Genomic DNA, 14,363 nt, shown 5'->3' with positions numbered 1-14,363 from the left:
TTATGTTTCAACAGTTTAATTTGGAAATTTCTGTAAAGGGAACTTTATCAATTATACTGACCACAAAAATCACCAGCATAAAACTGTGTACAATCACATGTTCCATTAAGCCGTTCTGTTCCACCATTTTGACAAGGATTCACTATATCTAAAACAACAAGGTTGAAACTTTTATTGAAGAAACAAAACTTGGGGCTCCCAGTCTCAATTTTTATTAAATTTTTATTAATTCTAATAAAATTAGAAACTTTCGTTGCGGATTTTTAACAGTTTTATTTTTACTCAACCACTTCAGTAGAAAAACAAACAAGCCAATAAAAATACGGAAAGAGAGTTTTGTCAAATTTTTATTAAATTGAACTATATTATACCCACATTTTCAGCATTATGTCAGCATTTTTGCTTTAATTTGTAAATGATAAAATGCCAGAAAAATATTGTCATTTAACAAAACAATGCAGGACTCAATGGCAGCGCAATTGTACTCCACATTTTTTTAACAAATCTAAAATTTTGACTTTTATAGGTTTTTGCCCCAAAATATGTGTCAGAATACACCAAATCAATTCAATTTTGCGCAATTGTTTTTGACTCTCAGACGCACTATGAGATGCTTGCGACTATGATATTTCTACATGTTATACTCCCAAATGACACCAGGGATTTGGGCGCGTATTTGCGACTGTGCGTCGATTGCTTGTAAATACTCTAGAAGGTACATTTTTGACAGGTTTTGACAAATCTTGTTTGTAATCACCCAAGGATGAACCTTATCGAAAAAAATCGAAATATATTTTCTATGAATTATTGCTCTTGTGCTTGAAAACGCGTTCAATTTTTAATAAACACCCAAGAAGGCGCATTTCTTAACGAATTTGGACGAAACTTGGTTTGAGCCTTCAAGCACAAATTCATACTAAGTGGTCGTATCAATCAAGACTGTTTAGAAAATTTCTTTTCACAAACTAGAGCAAAAGGTGGGCATAGATTCAACCCCTCAGCAATTGAATTTATCTATGCATATAGGTCACTTTCTTGTTAAATGTTTTTAAGCCCAATATCTGCCAACTGCATAGATGATCAAGATAGTTTGTTGATGTCTCTTAATAGGTTTGTTTCAAGGGAAAGTAAACAAAACAAACGGAAACTTGAAGAGGAGGTTGAAGAAAGGCCATCCAAAGTACCAAGGCTTGCCGTAGATATTCCTATTGAAGAAGATATCCCTATAACTCTTGCAGTTGAAAATGTTCTGTGTTATGTTTCTGGTTTTCTGGTAAATAAGCTGCAGATTAATAATAACTGTTTGGAATGTTTTAACAAGCTCACAATTTCTGATAATAATGAAGTGTCAGATTCAAATCTTTCATGTCTGACTTCTACTTCCGCTTTTACAATCTTCCAAAAAGAGAAATTTTACAATTAGGTATCCCTGTAAATTATTGCATTTCTTAGAGTTCGGATGTTATTTTAGTTCGTCATTAGATTTTGATTTAATTATGTTTCAACAGTTTAATTCAGAAATTTCTGTACAGGTAACTTTATCAACTGTACTAACCTTCACAAAGAGTACCAGTAAAATCCACTGTACAATTACATGATCCATCAGACAGTAGTGTTCCATTATTTTGACAAGGATTCACTCTTTCTAAAACAACAAGGTTGAAAACTTTATTGAAGAAACAAAACTTGGGGCTCCAAATCTCAGTCAGTCTAATAAAATCATAAACTTTCCTTGTGGATTTTTAGTAGTTTCATTTTTTACTCAACCACTTAAGTAGAGTAAACAATAAAAGCCAATGAAAACACGGAACGAAAAGTTTTGTCAAATTTTTATTAGGTTGAACTATATTATACCCAAGTTTTCAGCATTTTTGCTCTAAATTATAAATGAAAAAATGCAAGGAAAATATTGTCATTTAACAAAATAAGTCAGGACTCAATGGTACTCCACTTTTTGTAACAAATCTAAAATTACGAGTTTATAGGTTTTTGCCCCAAAATATGTGTCAGAATGTACCAAGTCAATTCAATTTTGCGAAATTGTTTTTGACTCTCAGACGCACTATGAGATGCTTGCGACTATGACATCTCATAACATGAGGGGGATGGGGCGTATATTTGCACCTGTGCGTCTGTCCTTCGATTGCTCGTAAGTGTTAGTTGGAATTATTTAGTTGAACTGTCAACAATAGTGTTCACGGGTCACAGTAGACAATTGAGCCTTCAAATGCATTTGTATCCAGAAGTTTTCAGCATTTTGTCAGCATATTTGTTCTAAATTATACATGATAAAATGCCAGGAAAATATTTTCATTTAACAAAACCATTCAGGCGGTAAATGACAGCGCAATTGTACTCCACAATTTTTAACAAATTTAAAAATATGTGTCAGAATGTACCAAATCAATTTTAATTTGCAAAATTGTTTTTGACTCTCAGGCGCACTTTGAGATGCTTGCGACTATGACATCTCCGCATATACATATGCACTAAATGAAATGAGGAAGGGGTTTATATCCGTGGCGGACGGAAAGTCCGAGTCAAATTGTTATTAGATTGAACTATATTATACCTAAGTTTTCAGCATTATGTCAGCATTTTTGCTCAAATTTATAAATGATAACAAATCTAAAAATCTATAGGTTTTTGCCCCAAAATATGTGTCAGAATGTAGCAAATTAAAATCTAATTATTATTTCGTTCATGTTCCAAATAAAAATCTTTAACCCTTGAGATTGATATAATCATTTTCAGTGAATTGTTTATTATCATCTATACTGACCTTCACAAGTAGAACCAGTAAAATCAAATGTACAAACACATCCCACACTAGGCAGATCGATTCCACCATTTTTACAAGGATTCACCTTTTCTAAAACAACAAGGATGAAGTTTTTTTGAAGAAACTGTAGTTGTCATATATGTTTGTCAGATCAGAGTGTTTCAAACATTGCTTGGACAATTCGATTATGACGTTGTTACCTTGTATCACATGAGATATATAGGTTTTTATTTGAGAAGAAATAAAATAATTTATCAATAGTACTGACCTTCACAAGTAGGACCAGTATATTCATCTGTACAAACACATCTTCCACTAGGCTGTTCTGTTCCACCATTTTTACAGGGATTCGCTTAAAATAAAACCAGCGAAACATTACAACTTAAAACATACATCATACATATAGTGGATACAAATAAAGATACATACATTCTCGACAATTTACGTCTATTGATAGTTCTAGAAAGCGAAAAGATTTCACATTTAATGGTAAAACATATTTACAAACTTCAGGGACAGCTATGGGCAAACGATTCGCCCCTTCGTACGCAAACCTTTTCATGGTGGGAGCATGTTGCCCCTCTGTCCATTTGACCCACTTTTTATGGACGCTTTTTGGATGAAATTTTTATTCTATCGAACAGTTTTGGGAATTCTTTGAAATTCTCAACAACCACCATCAAACTAACCGTGAGTGACAAAAACATAGACTTTCTCGATACCACTGTCTTCCATAGAGATTCCATAGCAGAAACAAATAAACTGGATATTAAAGTGTATTTCAAAGAAACTGATACTCATCAACTCTTGCACAAGAGCTCCTTTCATCCAAAACACACCTTTTCTGATATAATTAAGTCACAAGTTTTACGATTTCATCGAATTGGCACAAGATTCCAACCAAGCCTGTACAATTGTTTTCTCAAAACTGAAAGAGCGTGGGTACTCTAAACGATTTTTAAGAAACAAATAAAATTCCACCTTAGCACAGAGAGAAACTAAAAACAGGCATTATGCCGAAGCACCTCCAGGTTTAAGAAGTGCTCCATGTTTTCCAGTAGATGCAAAACATGTCCCTTTATATCAGAAACTCATTATTTTGTAAGCAACTCTACGAATAAAAGGTACCCGATCCAGGAACATCTAACATGTGAACATTCGAATGTAATATATTTAATTTCATGAAAGAAATGCCCAAAATAATATGTAGGAGAAACTAAGAATCATTTCAACCTGGACGACCATTCAATAGATTATGTTACCCTAATCCAAATTGAGCGCATAGAAATTGATTTGCCCGAAGATGAAATTACCAAATTCCGTCAATCTAGGGAAGCCCATTGAATTGAGACAGCAAGACCTATAGGACTAAATATTCACCATAATGTAGGCATAGCAACCTTTGTTGTCCCGTTCAACACAACCAGCAATCAAGATAGTTCATGCCCACTTAAAGAGAAATTCCCCCATGTCTATAGGCAGAAAATGATAGTTGCATATTCAAAAAATAAGAACTTAAATGATAATATTGTTCAAAGTAAACTAAAAACAATCAGTACATAACAGATACTATACTTATTTTTTCTGTGTCTGCTTCACCCAAGGCCTCTACATTTGGGAGAATCAAACCCTCCCTTCCCCGAAAACCAATGAGAGAGATACATACCTTTTGGACATAATGTTCCTTGTAAGGTAGAAATAATGTCATTACTCAGACATTTTCTAAGTGAGGGTTGATAATTGTATCTTGATCGACTGCTGTATCGGCTGCTGTATCTATAACTGCTAGAACTATTGAGCATAGCGATCAACACAAACATCGACACCATCGAAACATAAACTTTGAAAGAACCCATTTTGTCAGGTTTTCAATTGAATTGACACAGGATTGAAATGTAACAGTATTTATAGTTATTTAGTGATGCACCTGTATAATAGTTATTAAAATTTATTCCTTCCCACTTTAACATTAAATTTTAAATCAGAAAAGAGTAAATAAGTTTTTGCGGTGAAAAAAAAAATAGACTGATTCTCCCAAATGTGCCGGCCTAGGATGAAACAAGTACTTCATAATGAAAATGGTATGGAACTGTTGGTTATTTTACTTCTGTTCGGTTATGAAATTAAAGACAACTAGAGCCACCCACACGTGGTACAGAGTGGGACTTTGCAAATGTAGCAAATTGCAAAAGACTCAATATTCTACGATAAATACGTCAAGGTCAATGACTTTAATTTAACCCGGATGTGGCACGCCCACCTCAAAGTTTTTATCATACATTAATTCCTATTTAAAATGTCTAGTATTCCAAATTTCAAGCTTCTACATCAAATAGGTCATAAGATATACATACACCAAGTTTAAAGAAGCAAATCAGAAAAGAGTAAATAAGTTTTTGCGGTGAAAAAAAAAATAGACTGATTCTCCCAAATGTGCCGGCCTAGGATGAAACAAGTACTTCATAATGAAAATGGTATGGAACTGTTGGTTATTTTACTTCTGTTCGGTTATGAAATTAAAGACAACTAGAGCCACACGTGGTACAGAGTGGGACTTTGCAAATGTAGCAAATTGCAAAAGACTCAATATTCTACGATAAATACGTCAAGGTCAATGACTTTAATTTAACCCGTATGAGGCACGCCCACCTCAAAGTTTTTATCATACATTAATTCCTATTTAAAATGTCTAGTATTCCAAATTTCAAGCTTCTACATCAAATAGGTCATAAGATATACATACACCAAGTTTAAAGAAGCAAAAATATTGTAAAAAAAACACTCAAATCAACAACAAAAATCACGAATTTCAATTTTCATTAAAAAACAATTGTTATATATCACTGGAAAGAGCATCAACATCACATTAAGAATCTGAAAACTTAACCCTCTAGGTTAATTAGGTCACGTGCTACAGCAGTCCAAAGTTGCGAATTGTGCTGTTTTCGGCCAGTTATAAAAGCAGAAGTGGGTGTCGGACTTCAAATGTCAAAGTCAGAAGCAACGCCCACAACTTTTTTGTCATAGTTAATTCATATATAAAATGTCTAGTTGCGTTCCAAATTTCAAGGTTCTACATCAATTAGGTCATAAGATATATACATACTAAGCTCAAAGAGGCAAAAATACCCAAAGTTCCAGATTAAACAGACAAAAAAATAAAAAAATTGAAAAAAATGAAAAATTGTACGAAAAAAAGAGTGCTACGAATTTTCGAATTTTGAAATTTTTAAAGTGCTATTCTATCAGATATTGCGAGTAGATTCCTAAAATGCAAATTGTAACAATTTTAACTCGCCCAACGAACGAGAGATTAGATCACATTCTAATGGGCTTTAGTTTGCTATGAACAAGGCTGTCATTTAAGTTTTTCCTGTTTGAATTTGCGACAATCATCGTTTGTTTACAGACCATTTCTCTTGCAGACTCTCGTACTGGGGGCATGGACTATCTAACTTGCTCGATAGCCATTAGTATTGAACGCGACAACAAAAGGTGCTAAGCCTGCATTATGATAAATATTCAGTCCTATCGGTCTTACGATATTTAGTGTTTCAATCCAGGGGAGATCATGACCGAACCTCGGTGGACTGGGGCGATCTTCTCCGGCAGATAAATGTATTTCTCGATATTGGTTCGCGAATATGCAGGCGATCGACCAATACAATAAGCGGGTACTATGGGGACAAAAATATTGCTTGATAATATGTATAAAGGGATTCGAATTCATCCAAGAGCCATTTTTTATCTGGATGGCCGAGAAAAACAGAATGGTTTAGAAGGTTTTATCACCGGGCTTGAACAAATTACAGGATAATCATAATATATCAGTGAAAACCTAGTTATAAATATTATAAAGTTTTGGTAAAGGACACATTCACACATTTCAATTTTTAATTTCCCTTAAGTTCAGAATCTAGGATAAGGATAGATGTCTAAATGTTTGTTTCCCAGCTGAAAGATCTCAAATACATATTGGTACAGTTCCCCTATCATTGATCAAAAACTACCAAATGATAAGGCGATGGTCTAAATATCAGATATTATCTCATCATAATATTTAATGTTAATAAGAACTTGTCCATTTCCATTTCTTGTAGTGATTAAGATAGCTGAAATTGAACTTTATCAGTTTGAAGACCAATAGCATGACGTGTCAATCCCTTTCTTTCAGTTGATCGAAATTCAATTTTTCTATCAGAAAAGCAACGTGTTACTGTAATTTATGGCATATGTATTTAATGTAGAAAATAATAATAATAAAGTGAAAGGAAATGGATATTTTATGATGAATATTATTATTAGAACTGGTATTTTATAGTTAGTATAACATCTGACATCTGGAACTTCTTCACAGTTTTAACAAAATTAGGAAATGAAAAAATCATTTTTGTACGTAGGTGGTAAACATAAAACCAACACAAAATTAGTTAAAGTATTTGCAAACTCAGGAATATTAAAACAGAACCTAAGAGAGTTTCACTCTACGCGATCTTGAAACAGATGACTTTTTTTCAGCCTGCTTCCCAAATGCACTGGAATCATGTGTACACTTTGAGACGAGTTCTGAACGTTTGTTTAATAAACAATTCTTATTTTCCTTTGATAAACTTAGCTTGCCGTCCAGCTTGTAAGCCATTCAACGAGTTACAAGGATCTTATAATTAATAATTAAGTCCCGTTATTATGAACGACGTCCAGGACAGTTTCTCAAGCAGCATTATTATAGACCTCGTCCCAATCATAGACGGCATGGCACCAAGCCATTTGTGAAGATATTGTTTCAAATTATCCAATGCCTTCATTATGCTCCGATAATTTCAAAGCAAGTCAGTGGTTCACGGACTCGTGGTTTTTTTGTATAAAAAATTACTGATTTGAATCGGTTTGTAAAACTTACCACTTTTCTTAAGCTGTGCGATTTAACGAATCTTTTTTCATTTTTAGAAGTCAGTTTTTTACATTACACTATTAACAATAGTCTACTATATATTTGATATTATGAAAACTGTCTATCTATAGGAGCCAGTATTTTACATTAGATTATTCACAATAGTTTACTATATATCTGATATGATAACTGTTATCAATAGTCTACTATACACGATTATGTTGTAATCTCCAATACCAATTCACAATTTGCTCCCTGGTGTCGCACTTAGTGATTTGTTATTGCTCATCACAAGTATAAGTACCATTTTTCTGTGTATAAATGTTACGTTATCTTGTTAATATGTTCATATCGCTTCGCTACATTTGCACCATATTATCATGTACTAAAACTCTTATCATGCGGTGACATACATCCAAATCCAGGACCACCAAACCTTGTATCAATTGTGCATCTGAATGTAAGGAGTCTCCGAAAAACAATCCAAAAACATTGCACTGACTTAGACCTGATAACATCTGAATATTTCGAAAATTCTGATTTTATACTTATAACTGAGTCATGGCTTGACACAAATATATCCCCCGACACCCTTGCTATCTCCAACTTTCATGCACCACTACCAAAGGACAGACAAGACGGGTATGGTGGGCTGCTCTGTATATTCGAAACAATTCCTTCTTTAAACGGAGATTTGATCTTGAGGTTGGCAACACAGAATGCATTTGGATTGAAACCATTATAAACAAGACGCATTTTTTGATTGGAACCTTCTATCGACCACTACAATCGACTGCAGAAACAAACAAATCAATTTTCGAACCCTTACTTTGGCTGCTGCTTCTAATATTAACAATATCTTTATCTTTGGCGATTTTAACATTGACTTTCTAACTAAAACTAATTCTTTTATACATGATGCTATCCAAATCTATGCTCTTACTCTTCTTATTAGAACACCAACTCGATTGATCTCATTCTTTCCAACTGTGTCCAATATGTAGAAAAGTCAGGCTGTTTGGCGAATCTATGTAGTGACCATTGTCCTGTGTATTGTCAACTCAATTTCAAATCTCCAAAACGTATCTCTTTCAAACGCACTATTTGGGACTACTCTAGAACAGACATTGACGCACATGACATTAGGAGTACTGCATGGGGGACAATTAGAGACGAATCAAACATTGACGCCTCAACTATTTCCTTTACATCAGAGTTAGTAAGGATAGCCAAAAAGAATATACCCAATAAAACAGTTACAATTCGGCCTCGTGACCACCCATGGATGAATAACTCGATAAGTAAATTAGGAAGAAAGAAAAACAAGATCCATAAAAAAAAGATACCAGATCGAATTCTGACGAAGATTGGCAAAAATTCAGATTGTATTTAAGTGTACATAAAGTTTAACTTATTACTTGTCATTTCCAACACCATACTTGAGCCACAGCAGAGTTGAGTAGTTTACTCCTCTGCCATGTATTTGGTGTCAGAAGTGAGATTGATTGTATTGTGTTGGATTTATTGTGTACTAATTATTCAGATTTATATTACAGAATTACAGACCACAATTAACGGGATTTAAGCTGATTTAATTGTAAGCCATATTTCTATTTTGATACATTCGACGGTTACTCTGTCGGTATCAACACCTCGATTACGTTTCTACCTTGAAGGCTTTAAGCTTCACGTAGGTTAGGTACGCACGTGGCCTCAATTGAGTTCTATGACCTGAAAGTGATTTTGTATAGGATTTATTACTTCACATTTTAATTCTTGCACTGGTCTTCTTATAGAAGTCAATCACTTCATATCGGCACTTTATATTTCACGTAGGATAGGTTTTGCATGTGCTCTTTTTGCCGTAAAAAGTGAAAATTGAGCTCACAAGCGCCTTCTTAAGACACTTATTTTATAACCTTGTATTCGACATTTCCTCCGTCCGGAGATGTTTTGACATTTCTCTTTTAACATTCAAACTAACATGGCTGGTGTAGGGTAATAAATTAATATACAAACCGCTACGACGGAAGAGTTAAAACAAATAAGACATGTAGGGGGTAAGATAGCCGAACAAATAATTCAAATTCGTGATAGTCAGGATACCCCAATAACTTAACAGCAAATCAAAGTATTGGAAAGTTAAGTCAAAGTCATTGGGAAGAAATGATTGAGACGGGTGAAATTTCAGAACTTGAAATACCTGACCCATGATCTGACCTTCATAATTTGACGTTAACCACACCAGACATCCCACGAATTACGCAGCATCAGCCGCATGGACGAAGTGCTAAATCTAGTGCAACATATGTCGACACAGTTTGTAACGTTGCCAAATCAAGTTTCACAAATAGAAAGGTAGAAGACAAATCAAAACCTAGGGCAGACTTACCAGTTTTACCCAGCATGACTACTAGTAAAATGACTACAACAAACCAAGACTCTAAATATGTTCTACCTAGAACATTGAAGGATACACCAAACTCGTAAAAACCGAGCTTGAACGTTACGAGTAAGCAATGCTCGTTTTAGCGAGAAGAAAGAACCTGTTTATGCTAGGCGCGAATAACAATCGCTACGACAACTAGAGACCGAATCTCTTGCGGAATTTGCTCAACGTGTCCAAACTTTGGCCATGGACAGTTATACCGATGCTAGCAGTAAAACTAGAAATCAAATAGCCATTGAATGCTCTCTCCGTGGTTGGAGAAGGATGCAGCGCAAAAAAGCTATGGAAAAGAATCCGAAATCAGTTCAAGACGCTTTGAAACTATGAGACTATTTTTAGCAAACCAGAAAAGTCTATTTGGCTCCAAGAACTTTTCGCATCAACAAGTTATCGTACACAGAATCTACTAAAACACCAGTGAGATCAATCTTGATACTCTACACGAAAAGATAGGGAAACAACTTGATTCAATGCTTGGCAAACGGCTAGATTCTATCGTTGACAAATTGACTGAGTTAATCAAAGCAAATAATTTTGATAGAAACAAAGGCGATGCTCCCTCTAATAATGACTGCAAATACAATAGCAGTAACGGGCGAATACAGGGAGGCCAGGCAGAGTTTCCCTAGATATTCTGAACGGGACAGATCTCGGTACGATAGTCGTACTTGGACGAATCGCAATCGATATGATAGACCGTATCGAGACCAGGAACAACCTTGGCGACACGAACGTTATAATGATAGCCAAGAACAGGATCGTGAACGATAGACGTTCCAGTAACTTTGACAGGGACTATAGAGTAAGACGCAGTGACAGAACAGAGTCGGATACTGAACATTCTCAGTCTGACTCCGGGCGATCTCGAAGGGGAAAGAGAAATAATAACGCTTCTCTAATTCGTGGTACGAGATCCAGTTCGAAACATACAAGTAGTTCCAGGTCTAATGAGACTTTACCAGATGCTAGGATACGATTGTCGAAACAATTAAATTTAATTTTGCCTGTGGTCGTAAATCAAACCAAAATTAACGCAGTTGTCGACACAGTTGTTACGCTTACATTGGCTAACAAAAATATATGTAAAACGTATAATGGACGATTAATTTTTAAAGAAATTATTAAACTTTCAGGATTAGGAGACCAACCTGTTTATGCACAACGCGTTTCAGGTATGTCAATCAAAATAGGTAACAAATATTTTGACTGGGATGTGTATATGATCGCTATGGACGATGACATAATTTTAGGCTTAGACTTTTTGGCGCATCATAAATGTGTAATAAATATAGAGCGCCCTTCAGTTCAAATCGGCAACGACACAATCAACGCTGACTTACGATCATACTCTAGTAAAGGCGATTTATCTGAAGTATAAGTCAGTAAACGGGTAACAATACCTCCAAATTCAGTAGGTTTATGTCGAGCAGAACTTACGAGACAAATCGAAGGAGGTTTGTTGGTTTCCTCAACACTAAGGAAGTCCAGATATACCATTTTTCGGGTAATAAATGACTCTGATTCATTCAAGACATTAAAAAAGGACATCATATAGGAAATGCTGAGAGGATAATCGGAAAAACTATACCAGAATCCAATTCTAATTCATTTTCGTCAACTTCTAGTTTTCGAAGTGACATAAGTAGATTGGAAACGATCTCGAAATGCCCCAGCTTTTCTAATAATGCTATTGACGTGGATACCACATCAATGACTGATCCAGCTTACCTAAAGGACTGTTTCATAAATCTGGTGATAATTTAGCAATGACTAAAAAGACTAAGTTAGCAGAATTATTAACAAAGTACCAGGACACTTTCGCTCAACATGATTTAGACTTGGGACGATTTTCTGAGGATAACTCATACAATTGAAACCGGAAGCAACCCTCCTATTAAACAGAAAATGCGCAAAACACCTGTTCACTTCCAAGATCAGGAATACGAACATCTGCAAAAATTACTCAAGGGAGGCATTATGTAGTCAGAAAGAAAGACGGTTCATTACGATAGTGCATCGATTTTAGAGCCTTGAATAATATAACGGTTAAATTTCTGGGAAGGGAGGGTTTGATTCTCCCAAATGTACAGGCCTAGGATGGAGTAGACACTTTATTTAGAAATTAGGATTAAGGGTCTTGATATTGGGTTTTCTTGTGTTCTTATTCTGATCTGAAATTAGAAAAAATAACTCGCCCGATGGGCGAGAAGTATCGTATCTGTTGTGTACTGATTGTTTTTAGTTTACTATGAACAATATTATCATTTAAGTTCTTATTTTTTGAATATGCAACTATCATTTTCTGATTATAGACATGGGGGAATTTCTCTTGAAGGCTCTTATAGTGGGCATAAACTATCTTCCTTGCTCGATTGCTGGATGTATTGAACGGGACAACAAAGGGTGCTATGCCTACATTATGATGAATATTTAGTCCTATAGGTCTTGCTGTATTCAATGTCTCAATCCAATGGGCTTCCCTAGATTGACAGAATTTGGTAGTTTCATCTTCGGGCAAGTCAATTTCTATACGCTCAATTGGGATTAGGGTGAGATCGTCTATTGAATGGTCGTCGAGATTGAAATGATTAGAAACAGGCTTATCTTTCTTTAATTTGATGTCTGACCTATGAGCATTAAAAAGGGTTCGTAAATTATTCTTAGTTTCTCCTACATATTGTTTGGGGCATTTCTTGCATGAAATTAAATAATAATATTACATTTGAATGTTCACATGTTAGATGTTCCTGGATCGGGTACCTTTTATTCGTAGAGTTGCTTTCAAAATGAAGGGACATGTTTTGCATCTACTGGGCAAACATGGAGCACTTTTTAAACCTGGAGGTACTTCGGCATAAAGGCTGTTTTTAGCCTTTACGTTTAGAGTACCCACGCTCTTTCAGTTTTGAGAAAACAATCGTACAGGCTTGGTTGAAATCAGAAGATCTTGTACAAATTCGATGAAATCGTAAAACTTGTGACTTAATTATACCAGAAAAGGTATGTTTTGGGTGAAAGGAGTTCTTGTGCAAGAGTTGATGAGTATCAGTTTCTTTGAAATACACTTTAATATCCAGTTTATTTGTTTCTGCTATGGAATCTCCCTTAAAGACTGTGGTATCGAGAAAGTCTATGCTTTTGTCACTCAAATTTGCGGTTAGTTTGATAGAAGGATGGTGGTTGTCATCCAAAAAAGCGCCCGTAAAAAAGTGGGTCAAATGGACAGAGGGGCAACACCTCACGTTCCCACTCTGCCATGAAAAGGTTTGCGTACGAAGGGGCGAATCGTTTGCCCATTGCTGTCCCTGAAGTTTGTAAATATGTTTTACCATTAAATGTGAAATCGTTTCGACTAAGACAAATCTTTAAAAGCTGTAGAATTGCATCGCCGGGTCTGTTTGGATCTGGGTTTCTATTAGAAGCTTTACGAACTGCCGTTAAACCAGTAGTGTTATCGATATTGGTATACATAGAAGAAACGTCGATAGAAATTAAAATAGCATTAAAGGGAACTCGAAGATTTTTTATTTTATTGACAAAATCGGTTGTGTCTTTAAGTTAGGCGCGATGTTGACATGCTAGAGGTAGTAAGAAATGATCAATGTATTTTGACACTGCATATGACTCACTACTACAGTCAGATATTTGGGGATTTTATTCGAGATAAGCCACTCCTTGGTTGGATTCTGGTTTGGTTTCGTTGATCCATGAGCCATGTCCGATTGAGGGATCTAATATTCGCGTCGACAGCTGATGTTTTCAGTGCTGGGCGGATAAAACTACCAAACTCAGAGACTTTGCGTTTGAAGGTAAACGCTGGTTGGCCTTGCTGTTGAAGAGTAAGAATTGCCAAATGATGGAGGCACTGCAAAACTTGAAAGAACACCTTCACAAAGGGTTCTTCCTCCTTACGAGTGGGGACTGGTTGGCGTCGGTGGGCTGGTCGGTGGTTACCTCTGGATTGGTAGGCTGTGTTGTAGGTAGGTCGGCAATGGGGTGGGATATAGCTGTATGGGTTGGTTGGTAGTCGGCGATTGGTAGGTGGTAGAGGTCGATGGAAGACAGGGCCGTTGTAGAGTACGTGATGTTGGTTTGGTTGACGATTAGTGCTTTTTTGTCTGGCTTCTTGTCAGTGGTTGTTGTAGTTGGGGAGTATTATGAAAATAACTTGAGGGGAAACTGTATTATGCTAGCGTGAAAAGGAAAGCTAACAATGCTGTGAAAAATTATAACAAATAAAC

The 14,363-nt window shown here is 35.6% G+C and overlaps 1 protein-coding gene across 1 annotated transcript; it reads right to left on the bottom strand.

Moving 5' to 3' along the window:
- Window positions 1-47: 47 nt before the first annotated feature.
- On the bottom strand, window positions 48-4,638 carry LOTGIDRAFT_160085 (hypothetical protein; the record flags this gene model as incomplete). Its single annotated transcript, XM_009054967.1, has 5 exons — window positions 48-148; window positions 1,556-1,645; window positions 2,783-2,872; window positions 3,051-3,134; window positions 4,449-4,638. 5 exons carry the CDS (start codon window positions 4,636-4,638, stop codon window positions 48-50), a joined length of 555 nt encoding a protein of 184 aa, XP_009053215.1.
- Window positions 4,639-14,363: the final 9,725 nt, after the last annotated feature.

This window comes from Lottia gigantea (genome assembly GCF_000327385.1).
Source record: "Lottia gigantea unplaced genomic scaffold LOTGIsca_23, whole genome shotgun sequence".
NCBI classification, from domain to species: Eukaryota; Metazoa; Mollusca; class Gastropoda; family Lottiidae; genus Lottia; species Lottia gigantea.
The sequence above is the reverse complement of the archived record's forward strand: the minus strand, read 5'-3'. Positions and strand labels throughout refer to the sequence as shown.